At 42.8% G+C, this 19,438-nt stretch overlaps 1 protein-coding gene across 4 annotated transcripts in view; it reads right to left on the bottom strand.

Moving 5' to 3' along the window:
* LOC134343349 (coiled-coil domain-containing protein 68-like) overlaps window positions 1-19,438 on the bottom strand; it is a 126,062-nt gene that overhangs the window by 49,998 nt on the left and 56,626 nt on the right. For all 4 annotated transcript variants that reach the window (XM_063042043.1, XM_063042045.1, XM_063042044.1 and 1 more), the window contains 2 exons: window positions 8,695-8,820; window positions 1,205-1,333 (listed from right to left, as the gene is read on the bottom strand). In XM_063042043.1, coding sequence (XP_062898113.1) covers window positions 1,205-1,333; window positions 8,695-8,820 — 255 coding nt within the window. The remainder of the gene's footprint in view (window positions 1-1,204; window positions 1,334-8,694; window positions 8,821-19,438) is intronic.

The raw sequence follows: 19,438 nt of genomic DNA on the forward strand, positions 1-19,438 counted from the left end.
CGAAGCTGCACTTATCACATAGTAACGTGATGATGTATACATTTCACATATTTATACATAGTTATATAGATTACTCAAATATTAGTTAAATATTGAATACACAACATAGTCCAATACATCATGGGCACATCCTTTCTCACGATCGGTTGTATCCATAGGAGGCACTGCCTCAAGACGTCAACGTCCAACATCACAGATCCCCACAACCTGGGACATGCCATGTTTTCACAGCTGCTATTGGGTCAGAGGTATGGAAGCCTGAATTCCCCCACCACCAGGTTCAAGAACAGCTACTTCCCTTCAACCATTCAGTTCTTGAACCAACCAGCAGACTGCTAATCACTACAGTTTAGCAACACTAACACCATTTTGCACTAAAATGGACTTGTTCAAATGTACTTTATTGTAAACATTGTATAGAATTTATGTTTAATTCATGTTTTTCTTGTGAATGCTGCGTATATGACAACTATGTACCTGTGATGCTGCTGCAAGTAATTTTTAATTACGCCTGTGCAAACATGTACCTGTAATAACAGTACTGTGCAAAAGTCTTGGGCACGTGTAAAAAATATGCAAAGCAAAGATGCTTTCAAAAATAATGGAATGAAAAGATTTTAAATTTCAAAAAATTTACTACAGAGAACAGAAAACAGTAAAAAATCAAATCAAATCAATATTTGGTGTAACCACCTTTTGCATTTAAAGCTGCATCAATTCTCTTGGGTATACTGTCATGCAGTTTTATAAAAGAAGTTGGCTGGTGGGATGTTCTAGACATCTTGGAGAACTTGCCATATTTCTGCTGCAGACTTTGGCTGTCTCGCTTGCTTTTGTCTCTCCAGGTAAAACCAGACAGCCTCGATGATGTTGAGATCAGGGCTCTGTGGAGGCTGTACCACCTGAAACAAAATAAAAAATCTAGGGTGCCTAAGACTTGCACAGTACTGTAGAACAATAAACTCAATACTTTGACTTTGATCTTGACCTTAATCAGTAATCTTAACTCTGCCTGCTGAGATCAAAAGTCAAAAAGCAATTTTAAAGAGCTGAGTTTGACATAGACTTAGATGGCATTAGCATCTCATGAATAACAAAGCTGTTTTCTCATTATAAGTTTCATTTGCCAAACCTTAATGCAATCATGCACTAGGTACATGTCCAAAGTTAATAATTTTTTTTTGTTCAGGCTCATTCATTCTACCTTTTCCATCCTTTCTATTCTCCTTTCCAGCTCCATCGCTCTGTTCTGTTTCTGTTGCAGTTTCACCTCAAGGTCATTGAAATTTTTGATACTCCTTTGCAACTTTTTCTCCTGCTCCTCTGCAAAAGCCTAAAAGGGAAGCAAAACAAGGGAAATTAATGGAGTCATAGAGTACTACAGGACAGAAACAGGCCACTTAGCCCGTCTAGTCTATGCCAAACTGTTATTCTGCCTAACCTGGAGCAATGTCTACAATACCCCTCCCATGCATGATATATCCAAAATTCTCTTAAATGTTGAAATCGAACCTATATCCACCACTTTTGCTAACAGCTCACACTCTCACCACCCTCTGAGTGAAGAATTTCCCCTCTGGGTTCCCCTTAAATATTTCCCCTTCACACTTAATCTATGACCTCTAGTTCAAGACTCACCTAACCTTACTGGAAAAGAGCCTGCCTTGCATTTATCCTATCTATGCCTCTCACAATTTTGTATATCTCTATCAAATCCTTCCTCATTCTCGAATGCTCCCAGGAAAAAAAAAGTCCTAACCTATTCAACTTCTTCCTATAATTCAGGACCTCAGGTCCTGGCAAGATCTCTGTATTGTTTCAAACTCATTGACTTCTACTGTATGTAATGCCCTGGTAAAGGTTTCACTGCTAATGTAATGGTCTTTCCATAGAAGCAGTGTCTGAGTTACGGTTAGAGATAATGGGTGCTTTGGCGTGTGAGCCATCCAATCAGGGAAGCAAGTGTTTTGTGTACCCGACACCAGTGTAAGCTGAGGTCTTTGTTCAGTGGAAGGTGAAGAGAAAAGACACTGGACAGAACTGGTCATAGGATTCAACCCGGTGCGGACCACGATTCGATGGAGCAATGTGCGGAAGCCTACTTGGACCCTTTTTGTGTTTTTCATTCTTTTCTTTACTAATCCTTTAGTTGAGTTTACATTCATAAATTTTATTCCCTTAATTGTATGCAGTGTGCTGTCTGTTGTTTCTTGGCATCAAGTTGTAACAGGGTAGCAAATTACACAGCATCCACACAAACCGGGGATTGGGATGGGAGGGCTGTCCCAATCTAATGGATTTGGTGGGACCAGAGTGTGTATTCCCTAGACTTACAGAGCCCAAGGAAACCGGGGTTTTGTGTACTTGCTCATCCTCCTATCTCTCTGCTATGCCATAGAATCTGCTATAGGTTTACTATCCCTGTCTAGTATGTCACCAAATGCTCTCGCAAATTTCTACAGATGCACATGGAGAGCATCCTGACTGCTTGCATCGCTGTCTGGTACGGAGGGGCCACCGCACAGGATCAGAAAAAGTTACAGAAAGTTGTAAACTCAGCCAGCTCCATCATGGGCACCAGCCTCCCCAGCATCGAGGACACCTTCAAAAGGTGATGTCTCCAAAGCTGGTATCTGTCATTAAGGACCCCCATCTCCCAGGACATGCCCTCTTCTCATTGCTACCATTAAGGAGGAGGTACAGGAGTTTGAAGACACACATTCAATGTTTTAGACACAGCTTCTTCGCCACTGCCATCAGGTTTCTGAACGGATAATGAAACCATGCGCAATACCTCACTACTATTCTGCTCTCTTTTTGCACGACTTAATGTAATTTATAGCTTTTTTATACAGTACAATGTGCTGCTGCCACAAACAACAAATTTCACAACATACACACGAGAAAGTCTGCAGGTGATAGCAATCCAAAGGAACACACACAGCAGGACAGGCAACAACTATGGAAATGAATAAACAGATGGCTTCTTGGGCCAAGAGTTTCAAGAGTGAGAAGGAAATGGGAAAACACCAGAACAAAAAGACAGGGGGAAGAGGAAGGGGGCTAGCTGAAAGGCTATCATACCAGTGATATTAAACCTGATTCTGCCTCTGATTCTGGATACTTCCTTCTTGCATTTGATCTCCCAAAGATCAACAGCACGCACTTGTCTGGTTAAAATCCATCTACAATTTCTTTGCCCATACCTCCAACAGATCTACACTTGCTGTATCTAGTGATTTCCAGAACGAGGGGCCACAGTTTGAGGATAGAGGGGAAGCCTTTTAGGACCGAGATGAGGAAAAACTTCTTCACACAGAGAGTGGTGAATCTGTGGAATTCTCTGCCACAGGAAACTGTTGAGGCCAGTTCATTGGCTATATTTAAGAGGGAGTTAGATATGGCCCTTGTGACTAAAGGGATCGGGGGTATGGAGGGAAGGCTGGTACAGGGTTCTGAGTTGGATGATCAGCCATGATCATAATAAATGGCGGTGCAGGCTCGAAGGGCCGAATGGCCTACTCCTGCACCTATTTTCTATGTTTCTATGACCTTCCACATTACCCACAACCCCATCAACTTTTGTCTTGCCTGCAAACTATGAATCAGACCACTACATCTTTGTCCAAATCATTTAAATACATCAGAAACAACAGAGGTCCCAGCAAGGATCCCTGCAGCTGGAGATCACTGCAGATAAGTGTGGTATTCACTTTGAAAGGTTGAACTGGAGGCAGAGTACAGGGTTAATGATAGGATTCTTAGCAGTGTGGAGGAATCTTAGGATCCAAGTTCATAGATCCATCAAAGTTGTAGTACAAGTTGATAGGGTGTTTAAGAAGCTGAATGGTGTGTTGGCCTTCATTGTTCCGGAGACTGAATTCCAAAGCTGTGACGTAATGTTACTGCTCCATAAAACCCTGGTTAGACCACACGTGGAATATTGCGTTCAGTTTTGGTCGCCTCAATATAGGAAGGATATGGAAGAGGATTTGAGTACAGGAGCAGGGAGGTACTACTGCAGTTGTACAAGGCCTTGGTGAGACAACACCTGGAGTATTGTGTGCAGTTTTGGTCCCCTAATCTGAGGAAAGACATTCTTGCCATAGAGGGAGTACAAAAAAGGTTCACCAGATTGATTCCTGGTATGGCAGGACTTTCATATGATGAAAGATTGGATCAACTAGGTTTATACTCGCTGGAATTTAGAAGATTGAGGGGGGATCTGATTGAAACATATAGAATTCTAAAGGGATTGGACAGGCTAGATGCAGGAAAATTGATCCCGATGTTGGGGAAGTCCAGAATGAGGGGTCACAGTTTAAGGATAAAGGGGAAGCCTTTTAGGACCGAGATTAGGAAAAACTTCTTCACACAGAGAGTGGTGAATCTGTGGAATTCTCTGGCACAGGAAACAGTTGAAGCCAGTTCATTGGCTATATTTAAGAGGGAGTTAGATATGGCCCTTGTGGCTAAAGGGATCAGGGGTATGGAGAGAAGGCAGGTACAGGGTTCTGAGTTGGATGATCAGCCATGATCGTACTGAATGGCGGTGCAGGCTCGAAGGGCCGAATGGCCTACTCCTGCACCTATTTTCTGTTTCTATGTTTCTATGGAAGATTTAGAAAGGGTGCAGAAGAAATTTATTAGGATACAGCCTGGATTAAAAAGTATTTCTTCTGAGGAAGATAAGGCTTTTCTCTTTGAAGAGAAGGAGAATGAGAGGTGACTTGATAGAGATGTAGAAAATGATAAGTGGTATACATCAAGTGGACAGCCAGAGATATTTTCTTTTGCCAGAAATGGCTAATATGAGAGGGTATAACCTGAAGGTGTTTGGAGGAAAGTATAGAGAAGATCTCAGATGTCAGAGAGTAGTGAGTGCACTCTTCCAGGGGTGGTAGAGTCAAATGCATTAGGGATATTTAAGAGATTCTCAATAGGCTTATGGATAGATGGTGTACTACGGGGGGCATAGTGGTTAGAACGATTACATCTTGGGGTGTCAGGGTTCAGAATTCAATTCTGGCATCCACTGTAAGTAAGTTTGTACATCCTACACGTGTGTGTGTGTGTGTGTGTGTGTGTGTGTGTGTGTACGCACGCGTTTCCTCCAGGCGCTCTAGTTTCCTCCCACAGTCCAAATATGTTAGTAGGTTAATTGGTTATTGTAAATTATCCCATTATTGGACTAGGTTTAAACCGGTGGGTTGTTGGCAGCATGGCTCACTAGTCCAGAAGGGCCTGTTCCATGCTGTATCTCAATAAATAAATAAATATGAATGGCAATGTGGGAGGGAAGGATTAGATTGACCTTGGAGTAGGTTTAAGAGTCAACATAACATTGTTGTCTAATTATAAATTGATAGAGTCATAGAAAAGTAGAGCACAGAAAATAGGCCCTTTGGACCATCTAGTCCATGCCAAACTATTTAATCTACCTACTCCCATCGACCTGCGCCAGGACCACAGCCCTCCGTACCTGTACTATCCATGTAGCTACTCAAACTTCACTTAAACATTGCAATCGAGGTTGCATGCACTGTTTACGCTGGGAGCTCGTTCCACACTCACAACCCCCTTAGTGAAGAAGTTTCCCCTCAGGTTCCCCTTCAACGTTTCACCTTTTTCCCACAACCCATGACCTCCAGTTGTAATCCCACCTAACATCAATGGAAAAAGCCTACTTGCATTTACCCTATCTATGTTCTATATATAACAGCACTGGTCAAAGCCTGTTAGAGTACCTGATCTTCTAACAATGATAGTTTTCTAACATCTGTATGGCTATTTTCCCTTCCCTTCGATCCACACTATAACACACAGAAGGGTCTGACGGGAGGCCAATTTGCCTCCAAGTCCCTGCTGGGAACGAGACCAAAAGAACATCAAGTAAAACTAGGCAAAACTGGAAACTCTGGTACCATTTATATAATTGTTTATTTTGGTGATAGAGTGCAGAATAGGCTAATCAAACCACGCCACTCCAACAATCCATGATAACCCTGATTTAACCCTAACTAATCACAGAACAATTTACAATGACCAATTGTAGTCGATACACCTTTGAACTGTGGGAGAAAACAGGAGCACCTGGAGGAAGCCCATGCATTCCACAGGAAGGATGTACACAGGTTCCTTACACACAGTGTCTGAATTAAACTTGGAATCCCAATGCCGCGAGTTGTAATAGCTTTGTGCTAACTGCTATGCTTCCATGGTGCCCTAAGTTACGATCGTATTGAATGGCAGGGAGGTGGCCTACCCCCGCTGCTGTTTTCCTGTGTTCTTGTGTAACTAGAGATCTAATAGATGATGAGACTATCTTTTCAGTAGATGGAACTGCAATCTCTGGAAAAGGTGGCTACCGATAAAAGAGTGAAGAAACGTTATTATTGAAAGTGGAATAGGAACCGCAAGTGGAGAATCTGCTGTTTAACCAGATGCTGCTTGGCCTGCTGAGTATTGTTTGTTTTTTAACTTTAGATGCCCAACACCTGCAGCTTAGTAATTTTCATCAACAGAAGATAACCCATCTTCCATGTTGGATCGGACAGATTCCGGTCTATCTTATACTGGATAGAAGCGGGCAGGAAGAATCATTGTGGGCACTACCCACCATGAAAACTGATTTTTATAAAAGTTCCCTTCTGGAAAGCTATATGGCTATCAAAACAAAAACTTCACACCAACTTAAAAGATGTTTCCCCCCAGGGAGTAAATCTGATCAATGCCCACCCACCCACCTCCATCCACTGCCCCCATCATTGCATTGTAAACACTAAACAATGCTGTTTACATTGTAAATACATGCTGATGTTTATTTATGTATCCTACTGTGCAAAAGTCTTAGACACACATATATAGTTAGGGTGAATAAGACTTTTGCATAGTATTGTATTTGCAAACATGGAGCGGTGAGTGAGTTTGTAAATCTGGCGAGAGTAAAGGATGTTGGGAATGAGAGGGTGGAGCACTGTGGGAAAGGTGCAGGACAGGTGGCAGAGAAGGAGTGAAGGAATGCTGGGGAATGGGGTGGTGTGGGTGCAGACACACCCAGCCCTGAGACACCAGGCAAGGTCATTTGACGTTTGATCATTACAGAATGATCCCTCTCCCTGCCCCCTTCCCAATTTCAGTCCACAAAAGAGACCCATATTGGAATCAGGTTTATCATCACTCACATATGTCATGAAATTTGTTTTTCCTTTGTGGCAGCAGTATACTGCAATACATAACATTACTACAGTACTGTGCAAAAGTCAAGCACGATTTTTTTATAAAGCGGATCTTTGACCCTTACTCAGAAACATTGATAAGGAAAAGAAACCTACTGACACATGATTCCATCTGATAGAGAATATCGCAAGTCCTGGTTTTACCCATTCTTCCTACTCTTTCTAATATATAATATTCAGACATTTACTTTTATTTTATTCAGAGATACAGCACAGTAACAGGACCTTCCAGCCCAATGAACCCACTCTGCCCAAATACAACATGTGACCAATTAACATTTTTGGTCCATACGAGTTTGGAATATCAAAGAAAACCAGAGTTTTGGACCCATTATCTAAAAACAGATGTTCTGACATTGAAGAGGGTCAAGAGGAGGTTCAAAAACATTAATCCTGGGGAAAAAAGGGTTAGTGTATGAGGAGCATTTGATGGCTCGGAGCTGTACTTGCTGAAGTTTAGAAGAATGGCCGGGGGGGGGGGGGGGAAGGGATTTCATTGAAACCTATTGAAAATTGAAAGGCCTAGACAGAGTGGACATGAAGAGAATGTTTCCAACAGTGAGAGAGTCGAGAACCAGAGGGCATAAGCCACAGAACAGAAGGACGTCCCTTTAGAACAAAGATGAGGAGGAATTTCTTTAGCCAAAGGGTGGTGAATCTTTGGAATTCATTGCCATAGATAGCTATGGATGCCAAGTCACTGGCTATATTTTAAGCAGAGGTTGATATGTTATTGAATGTTAAGGGTGTCGATGGTCACAGGGCAAAGGCAGGAGAATGGTGTAGAGAGGGAGAGTAAACCAGCCATAGTGGAATGGTGGAGCAGGCTTGTTGAGCCAAATGGCTTAGTTCTGTTCTGCACCTTAAGACTTGTGGTCTTCAGGATGAAACCCACGTAATCATGGGGAGAAATGTACAAACTCCAAACACGGACAGTGGTAGTATTGACTGTAAGACCATAACGCAAAGGAGTAGAATTAAGCCATGTGGCCCTTTGTGTTTGCACCACCTTCCAACATGCTTAATTTATTATCCTTCTCAACCCCATTCTCCCTGTAAGGTTTCACACCCTGATTAATCAAGAATCTATCAACCTCTGCATCTAATATACCCAATGACTTGGCCTGTACAGCTGTCTGTGGCAATGAATTCCACAGATTCACTGTCCTCTGGCTAAATAAATTCTTCATCATCTCCATTTAGAATGGATGTCCCTCAATTCTGAGGTTGTGCCCTCTAGTTCCAGACTCACGCACTATAGGAAGCATCATCTCCACGTCTGTTCTATCTAGGCCAGGGGTTCTCAACCTTTTTTATGCCAAGGACCAATACCATTAAGCAAGGGGTCCATGGAGCCCAGGTTGGGAACCCCTGGGCTAGGCCTTTCACTTGATCCCGGATCACTGGTGACGTAAAAGTGTTTTACTAACAGCTACGCCACCGTGCCATCCATTACCTGCAGTCTCTGCTTGTCTTGCTTATGCCTCTGCTTCAGTTCATCCATTTGCTGCTGATAGTGTTTGTAGAGTTTCTGTGAAGCATTCCGAAGAGCCGCAGCACCTGCTTCCTGAGTGGCCTCCAACTAAAGACAAGATACATGTAAGAACGTGAGTGGCGACAGAACATTACATCACACATTCCTTTACAGGATTATAATGTAAACACGTTCAATCACCTCGTAGCTAGGTGAAGGGTGTGAAAACTCAGAAGTGAAATGTTTTATATTATCAGGCTTCTTCTGCCAGCATCAACCACTTATACTGGACCACAACCTTGTCATGGCTTCCAGGCTTCATTAGGATTTTGAGAAGATTTGGTATGTCATCAAAAACTCTCAAAATTTTCTACAGATGTACTGTGGAGAGCATTCTAACTGGCTACATCACCATCTGGTTTTGGGGGCTACTGCACAGGATTGAAGTAAGCTACAGAGAGTTGTAAAATTAATCAGCTCCATCATGGGCACAAGGCTCCACAGTACCCAAGACATCTTCAAGGAGCGATGCCTCAGAAAGGTGGCTTCCATCACCCAGGTCATGCCTTCTTCTCATTGATACCATCAGGGAGGAGGTACAGAAGCCTGAAGGCACATACTCAGTGATTCAGGAACAGCTTCTTCACGCCTGCCATCTGATTTCTGAAAGGACGTTGAACCCATGAACACTACCTCACTATTTTTTTTTATTTCTATTTTTGTACTACTTATTTAATTTAACTATTTAATATACATGTACTTTCTGTAATTCACAGTTTTTCTCTAATGTTATTCATTGCATTGTACTGTTGCCGCAAAGTGAACAAATTTCACAACATATGCCGTTGATATTAAGCTTGGTTCTGATTCTGCATGCCTCAATGACCCGGAGAGCTATGCTGGCTGGACTCAGGGTTTATGCTTTGGCTCTTGGTAGGGTCATCCATGCCAGGTAGGTCAAAGGGTAGAGGCCAGTCTGATAGCAGTCCACCGGGCCGCCAGGTTTGGGGGTTCAGCTCAGGGCTAACAACCCTGACTGGTCAAACAAAACTGTTACAGAAACAGCAATGAAGGTTCCTTCTACATCTGTATTGTGTGGTATGAAAATGGCCAAGGACAGAGAGAGCTGTCCTTTGCTGCTCTAAACATCAGAAAAAAAACAGGCGTAATGGGCAGTACATATGTAACCACTTATAGCTCCTGTAGACAGAGGTTATAGACCATAAGACTTAGGAGCAGAAATAGGCCATTCAGTAGATCCTTCATCAGGACTTGGATCAACCTTGCAACAGGATTTGGCCCACAGAGTCTGCTCCACCATTCCATCATGGCTGATTAATTATCTCTCTCAGCCCCATTCTGCTGCCTTCTCCCCAGAACCTTCGACGTTTGACTAATCAAGAACCTATCAACCTCCAATTTAAATATATGCAATCACTTGGCCTCCACAGCCACCTCTGACAATGAATTCCACAGATTCACCACCTTCTAGCTAGGAATCTTCTTCCTCCTGTGGCTTCCTCTCTACCATAGTGAATGGAGATCTCACCCACATTTCCTTCACTTTTTAAATGCCTGATCTCATTCCTTCTCCCCAGGACAGAACAGAGATACAGCTTCCCTGGTAGTTATGTTCCACTCTGCTTTGCATGCAGCTGGTACCCTTCGTGATTATCTCCAGCTCTAACATGATCCCACTTCCCGTCTCCTCCCCTGCCTGCTTTTCACAAGGACCTCTCAGAATCAGAATCAGAATCAGGTTTGTTTTCAGTGACTTATATCATGAAATCTGTTTTTTTTTGTGGTAGCAGTACAGGGCCATGCATAACAATGAATAAATTGTGCAAAGGAGGAATAGCAAAGTTGTGTTCATGGTTTCATGGACCATTCAGAAATCCGATGACAAAAGCCTGAAGCATGTACCTCAAAGCTTCTACTATGCTGTTATCAGACTCTTGAAGAAGAGGAAAGAGTGATCAGTTTCAAGTTCCTGGGTGTCAATATCTCTGAGGATCTAACCCGGACCCAACATATCGATGCAGCTACAAAGAAGGCATGGTAGTGGCACATTTCATTAGGAGTTTGAGGAAATTTGGTATATCACCAAAGACACTTGCATATCTGTACAGATATACCATGGAGAGCATTCTAACTGGTTGCATCACAGTCTGGTTTGAGAGGGGGTGGGGGTTGGTGGCTACTGCACAGGATTGAAAGAAGCTGCAGAAAGTTGTGAACTCAGTCAACTCCATCATGGGCACCAGCCTCCATTGCATCAAGGACATCTTCAAGGAGCAATGTCTGAAAAAGGTGGCATCCGCCTTTAAGGACCCTCATCATCCAGGACATGACCTCTTCTCATTGCTATCATCAGGAAGGAGGTACAGGAGCCTGAAGGCCCACACTTAGCTTCTTCCCCTCTGCCATCAGATTTCTGAATGGACATTGAAGCTATGAACACTACCTCATTTTTTTTTGCACCACTTATTTAATTTAACTATATATACTTATTGTAATTCACAGTTTTTATTATTTTATATTGCAATGTACTGCTGTCACATAACAACAAATTTCATGACATAGGCCAGTGAGATTAAACCTGAATTTGGTTCTTGCATGATAAAGAACTCCTGACGTATTGATCTATCTCATCGTGAACCTTGCACCTTATGTGATTGCACTTTCTCTGTAACTGTATCACTTTATTCTGTATTCGGCTATCATACTTTAACTTCTCACTCTGTAATACCTCGATGTACTCATGTATGAGATAATCAACATGGATAGCATGCAAAGTAGGCTTTCCACTCTATCTCAGTGCATTTGACAATAATAAACCAATTACTTATGTATAGTTTTTTCATAAACTCTACTGTATTTTTTATTTTCCTATAAATGCCTGTCAGAAAATGAATCTCAAAGTGATATATGGTGACATACTGTATACATACTTTGACAATAAATCTACATTGAACTTTGAACCAATTTCCATAAGTACTGCTTGACTGGCTGAGTTCTTACAACATTTCTGATTTTGCTGTGGTTACTGTTCACTTCATTAATGGAAAAGGAATTCTTTTGTAGTTCTAGAATAGCTGTCTGCTAGCTACAACGTAAGTTTTACATAATTATATCCCATTACACAGGTCACATTAAACTTCTTTGTGTGTGAGGTGTTTTTCTGAGATAGGATAACAAGCTAAATCAATGCAAAATCTCCTTATTGCACCATTCTCCTGGAGAAAAATTACCCTATTTGTTCTGTAAATGTGGTATTCAACAAAAATCACAAGCGTTTTTGAAAATATTTTTTAAACCACAGTCTTATTTGTGGATGGTGGGGTGGAGGTACATCTCTACCAAAGGAGGTGTAAGGCACTCTTTCCCACCACTAGTCTGCAGATCACCTTTGAGCAAGGTGTAACACTTGTTTAGCCCCCAGTCAGGGGCACGTGAAGCCATGGGAGCAGGTGGTGGATGGTCGTATGAGCAGCTGGTGCAGATCACATGTCCTGGTTATGCGACCACTGATGCCAGGCAGACAATCTCTGAAGAGTATTGATACTGACTGGGGTCACCCTTCTTGTAAAGACACAGCCCAGAAGAAGACAATAGCAAGAACAATCGTGGTCATGGAAACACCACGATCGCCCACATCATACGACACGGCACAAAATGACCAAATGAGTCTGATTTGAATTCACACAATACACAACATAATTGCTGTGATGTTAAGTAGGTTGGACTCACTGCCAGGTCAACTTAAACATCGTTTGGCAAATTACCAATCTTAAGTAACCTTTCCACAGTGCACATGCAGGTTCAGTGGAATTCCTCTGACTTAATGGTTGGATTTAGAAACATAGATGCATAGAAAACATACAGCACAATACAGGCCCTTCAGCCCACAAAGCTGTGCTGAACATGTCCCTACCTTAGAACTACCTAAGCTTTACCCATAGCCCTCTATTTTTCTAAGCTCCATGCAGCCATCCAGGAGTCTCTTAAGAGACCCTATCGTTTCCGATAGGGATTTGCGATATAAATTTGGATGGCACAGCAGCAGGGCATTGGCGTGACACTATTACACTGCCAGCAAGCCAGGTTCAATTCCGCCATTGTCTGTAAGGAGTTTGTACGATCTCCCCGTGACCGTGTGGGATTCCTCCCTCATGCTAAAGACATACGGGTTAGTAGGGTAATTGGTCACATGGAGGTAATTGGACAGCATGACTCATTGGGCCGGAAAGCTTGCCATGCTATACTCTAAATAATTAAAATAAAATTCAAATCCCCTCTGTGGCAGAAGAGTAATTTAAATTTAAGTGGTTAAATACATCTTGAAATGAAATATATCAGTAATAATTACCATGAAAATACTAGATCTTATCTACTAATGTCCTCAGGAAACGAAATCAGCTATCCTTACTCTATGTGTAATTTCACACCCACTAATTTGGTCACTCTTTACTGTCAACTCTATGAGAACAATTTTGCCTGCTTGTTGAACACTGACTAAAAAGACTTTCTCCTAAAATGACAGGAAGGATGGGTATACATGTTCCCAGATCCCCATCACTAATCCAATTCCTGGATGAACTTGAAACCCTGTCCCTTGCCCTGATCCAATCTCCAGCTTTGAATTCCATTCCGACCGAGATTCTCGATCCCTAGCTTGTCAGATCCCTGGACCCTGGCTTGGGCCTATGGCAGAGCTAAGATTCCTGATTCCTATTGCTGACTTCCAATCTGACTACGATCTCTAATTCGCAGCTTTGGCATCAGTCATCCTGAAAATGATTCCTGATCCATGCCATCATAATTCCTTGGCTAACCCAATTCCTGGCTCCATTCCCTGACCTGATCGCAATCTCAGATCCCTGACCTGATCGCAATCTTGGCTTCTTCATTTTGACTGTTTAATTGAATTTGATGTCAAACCCTTGCTCTGATCTCAATCCAACCCTCATTAACAATTCCTGACTCTACCATATAGACTGATCTAGAGTGCAAAATCTCTGATCTAAACCTGAATGCAGATCCCCATTACTGATTGATTGGCAGACTTCCATCGCCAACCCCACTGTTATGTTTTGTAACTCCAGAAATTCACTGAAGGAAAAACACAGGAGCCAGGATACTTGTCCACTTAGTTTTTCTTATTCTTTTTCTTTTCCTTTTTTTTTTAGTGAGGCACTCACATATCTTGGGTGGCTGGGTGGCAGGGTGGGTCTCTACCAAAGGGGGTGTGAGGCGCTCCTTTCCTCTGCTAGCCTACGGGTCACCCTTAGGCAAGGTGTAGCATCAGGGTCACGTGAAGCCATGGGAGCAGGTGGTGGATGGTCGTACGAGCAGCTGGTGCATATCACAAGTCCTGGTTATGCGACCACTGACACCAGGCAGACAATCTTTGAAAAGTATTGATAATGGCTGGGGTCACCTGCCTTGTAAAGACGCTGTCCAGAAGAAGGCAATGGCAAACAACTTCTGTAGAAAAATTTGCCAAGAGCAATGATAGCCCACGTCATACGATAGGGCACATGATGATGATGACACCCACATATGACATGTTGCGTGATGAAGTATACCATTCACGTACTTCTTACATTTTACCCATGAAACAAATGTTTAATCAAACAATATATAAAGATTCAAAGTATAATCAAAGAATGTGTAAATTATACAACTTTGCTCACAGGTAGCCACAAAGCAAGAAATCCAAAATAACCCAATTAAAGAATAAAATAAAAGACCAACACCTGATGCCCAAGAGAAAAAGGTGAAAAAACAAAAATCATGCAAACAATTGATGCGAACAAACAAACAACATTCCGAACCATATTGAGTCTTCAGATTCGAACCCCCAGAGCAGTCCAGAGTAGGCTCAAAGCCTCACTTATTAGATCATCATATTAGTGGGCACAGAGAACAGCAGTCAGGGCAGTTGACATAGTGTCAGTGCTACGGCAAAGGCCATCACAGAGAACGACCAAAATCAGCTCTTGTCTCAACCGACACCCTGTCTTTTCAGTTTATTTGGACCAGTGTTTAAATTTACCAAAAAAACGGAACAGCAAAAGACTCCGACACCCTGGAGAAGGAATGAACATCACGAAAAGTGAGCAAAATCAACTGTCACCTCTGATCTGGCCCAGTGTTTAAATTGTCTAAGTAGCAGATTTTACCTCACACTAGGATCTGGCTGCTGCAAAGGCCTCGGGACTTAGACCATGCCACCCAGTGACTCACTCTGGGCCTAGATTTTGCCACCCAGCCCAAAGCCACTCTCAAACTCTTCAAATCAACTCAGTGTCCCAAACGATCCAACCTCACATCTCGGCCAGTTGTACAGACATTGGAAATCCACAGCCCCAAGTTCTCCTCTCTGAATGGCTCACACCATCTGCGTCGATTCTGCAACACACCATTCCCCTAGCCATCAATCTCTCCCTCACTGTTTGCAGCAATAATTTAATACAATTTACCTCACAAAAGGAGCTTTTAGTGATGCATTTCTTACCTCTTGGACTACCAGTAAGCTGTTGCATGAGTTCAGGTGCGCCATATTAACCAGAAGTATTTACAATACTACACAAATACTACTGAAATATTAATTACACTACACCCACCACTGACCATCACTTCACCTCTTCCATCTTCCAGTCCTGAACCTTGGATCTGAGTTGTACAATAAATATCTCCAGCACCCTGTTCAATGAAGCTCACTTTGAATATAAAGAAACGCAATCTGCTGATTTGTTTAACCAAATGTCTCAAAGTTCAAAGTAAATTTATCATCAAAGTACATATATAACATCATATACAACCATGAGGTTCATTTTCTTGTGGGCATACTCAATAAATCTATAGAATAATAAATCCATACAAAATCAATGAAAGTACCTCACCACTTAGGCACTCAACCAATGTACAAAAGACAACTGTACAAATTGAAAAAGAAGAAATAGATATAATAATTAAATAAACAATAACTATTGCGAACATGAAATGGAGTCATTGAAAGTGAGTCCATAGATTGTGGAAATATTTTAATGATGGGGTGACTGAAGTTGAGTGAAGTTGAGCCCTTTGGTTCGAGCATGATGGTTGAGGTGTGAGCCCTTCGTTATAATAGTAGACACCAACACAGATACAGTTTCTAATACTATAGCTTTGAACTGATCTGAGTCTCTATTAGAAGTCATTGATTTGCTAGTGGCAAGAAAAGTTGAATATATTGCACAATATAGGAATCTAAGAAATTGGAGCAGGAGTCTGGCCCGTCAAGCCTGCTCCACCATTCAGTAAGAACATGATGCATCTGTGTGTGGATCAGCTACACCTACCTGCCTTTTCCCAAAAACCCTTAATTTTCCTGCTTTATAAAAGCATATCTAGTGAAGGGTCTCAGCATGTTTATTCCTTTCCATAGATGCTGCCTGACTTGCTGAGTTTCTCCAGCATTTTGTGTGCGTTGCTCTGGATTTCCAGCATCTGCAGAATCTCTTGTGTTTATCTGTTGTAAATCTATTTATTAAGGTAGACCCTACTCCTTCTCTGGGTTCAGAATTCCAAAAATTCACTACTCTCTGGGAAAAGCAGATTTTGATATTCTTCCAATTCGTGTAACCAAATGTAAATAATGAACATTGAATACTGCAAATGGTAACTGAAGGTAATGGATTTAGAAGAAGGCAGAACCCACAGCCTTAACGTTCAGTCCAGTTTCACTGGCGTCCCTTTGTGTTTATCTGCTTGAATGAAGTCCAGTGGTTGATTTTAAACATTTCATGCTCCCTTTTCAAGCTTCTATCTGGTTCTGTCGCCATCTGGTATGGAGGGGCCAATTCCCCTCGTCAGAAAATGCTGCCAAGGGTTGTAGACTCAACCACCTCCATCACAGGCAAAAGCTTCCCCACCATCAAGGACATCTTCAAAAGGCGGTGTCTCCAAGAAGGTAGCATCCATCATGAAGAACTCTCACCATCCAGGACATGCTCTCTTTGCATTGCTACCACCAGGGAGGAGATACAGGGATCTGAAGATGCACACCCACTCAACATTTTAGGAACAGCTTCTTCCCCTCTGCCATCAGATTTCTGAACAGACCCAGAACCCATGAACACTACCTCAGTATTTTGCTCCCTTTCTGCACTACTTATATTTTTATATTTTTACTGGATGTTGGGGGTCCTTAATGCTGTCCCCAGTGCCCATGATAGAGCTGGCTGAGCGTACAACCCTCTGCAGCTTTCTTTAATCCTGCTCGGTGGCCCCTGTATACAAGGTGGTGATGCGACCAGTTAGAATGCTCTCCACAGGGATACGACTCTCTGGCAGGGGAATCAGCACCTGGAGACATTAAGTCCAAAGCTCCTTTACTGTTGCCAGCGATAAGCCATGGAACTCCCTCCCCAGCAGCATCATACTTACAAGAAGTAGTGATTTAGGAAATTAACTCATCATTATCTACTCAAGGATGACCAGTGAGATACAAGGTATAGGTAGTGTGGACAGCTAGCGACACTGTCGCAGAGTGGGAATGGCTAATACAGAACTGCCTGTTCTGTCCTGTGGTATTCTGCTGAGCATTGTAGGAATGCACTTTTGCATTCCCCCAGGATAGTCAGAAGTGTTGGTTTACTTACTTGGAGATACAGGGCAGTAACAGGCCCTTCTGGCCTATGTGACCAGTTAACCTACCAACTCATATGTCTTTGGAATGTGGAGGAAACCAGAGCACCCGGAGGAAACTCACCCAGTCACGGGGAGAATGTACTTACAGATAGCGGTAGGGATTAAATTCGGGTCACTGGCGCCATAAGTGTTACGCTAACTGCTACGGACGACACTTTTCACTGTATATTTTAATGTACACGTGATAAATAAATCTGAATAAAGAATAAAAGGGCATGATTTTAAAATAATTGGAAGAAAGTATGGGGGGGATGTCAGAGGTAGCTTTTTTTTCCCCACACAGAGAGTGGTAGGTGCGTGGAACATGCTGGTGTTAGAAACAGATACTTTAGGGACATTTAAGAAACTCTTAGTAGGCACATGGATAATAGAAGAATGGAGGGCTACTTTGGAGGGACGGGGTAGATTGATTTTACTTACTGCCCATTACGCCACTGGCATTTAAGGCACCAATGAAGGTCCTCCATCTCTGTTACACTCAGATGTAGAAGGATTCTTCATTGCCATTTCTGTAACAGTTTTGATTGACCAGTCAGGGTTGTTAGCCCTGTGCTGAACCCCCTAACCTGGGGGACCAGTGGACCATTCTTAGTCTGGCCTCTACCCTTTGACCTGTAGGCATGAGTGACCCGACCAAGAGCCAAAGCACAAGGACCTGACTCCAGCCAACATTGAGGAAAGCAAGCCTTCAAACCCTATGACAAAGCTGTGATCCTCTTGGAGGTAAATTAATCTTGGAGTAGGTTAAAAGGTCAGCAAAACATTGTGGGTCATAGGGCCTGTACTGTACTGTTCAATGTAACCCACAGCTTTGCTGTGTGAGAATCGCAGATGTGCAAAATGCAGGATTGGATGACATAATTGACCAGTGATAGTTTTAACAATAATACGGGAGTACTATAATGGCATGAAGAGGTGATATCTGAAAAGGATGTTTCCAATAGTGAAGAACTAAAGACCAGAGAGCACAGCCTCAGAATAGTAAGGACACTGGTAAATTCCTATAGTTGTTACCATGGAGAGCATTCTAACTGGCTGCATCACCATCAGGTATGAGTGGGGTTGGGGGGTGATGGTGTGGTGTGGGGGCTACTGCACAGGATTGAAATAAGCTGCAGAGAATTGTAAACTTAGTCAGCTCCATCATGGGCACTGGCCTCCCCAGCATCATGGACATTTTCAAGGAACGATGCCTTAAAAATGTGTCATCCATCATTAAGGATCCCCATCACCCAGGTCATGCCTTGTTCTCATTACTACCATCAAGGAGGAGGTATAGAAGCTTGATGACACACATTTATAGATTCAGGAACAGCTTCAACCCCTCTGCCATCCGATTTCTGAATGGACATTGAACTAATGAACACTACCTCACTACTTTTTTTATTTCTATTTTCGCATTACTTATTCAATTTAACTACTTAGTACATGTACTGTACTGACTGTAATTGTTTTTTTCTATTATTACGTATTATATTAGTTCCTAAGGTTGTCACGGCCAGGGGTCGTAGAGGGGATAAGCTCCCACTACCTATAAAGTGCTCCGAAAGGCATGCGTGACTAACAGCCTCTGACAACCGAGTCCAACTCTTGGCCTTCACGTGTGGCTTAGCTACTAGGCCCAGCAGAACTGTTTCTACTGACAAGTGAAGTGGCAAAGATGGACAACTGGCACCCCTCAAAACCAGCTGCTTTGGGCAGGTGGGGCTCGTCAGCCTTGGACGGCAGTCCACCTGATCTGCCTTGCCCTTGCCCAGGGGAAAGGCTTCAGGAGTAAAGCCCAAGGAAGAAATCCGGAGATGGAGTCCCTAAGGCAATTTGATGTTGTTCACAACGTCATCCTGGCAACTTCTATGACAACATTGGTGCCAAGCTGGATCAGCTCTTGCCCTTCCCTTGGACTATGGAGAGGGGGAACCCGCTGCATGGGCAACAGCCAGTTCTTCAACTCTTCCCGCCCAGGCTCACACCCTGGAGAGGACACAATCTACCAGCAGCGCAAACTCATGATCCCCAGGATAGATGGCTG

Source organism: Mobula hypostoma, chromosome 3 (assembly GCF_963921235.1).
Source record: "Mobula hypostoma chromosome 3, sMobHyp1.1, whole genome shotgun sequence".
NCBI classification, from domain to species: Eukaryota; Metazoa; Chordata; class Chondrichthyes; order Myliobatiformes; family Myliobatidae; genus Mobula; species Mobula hypostoma.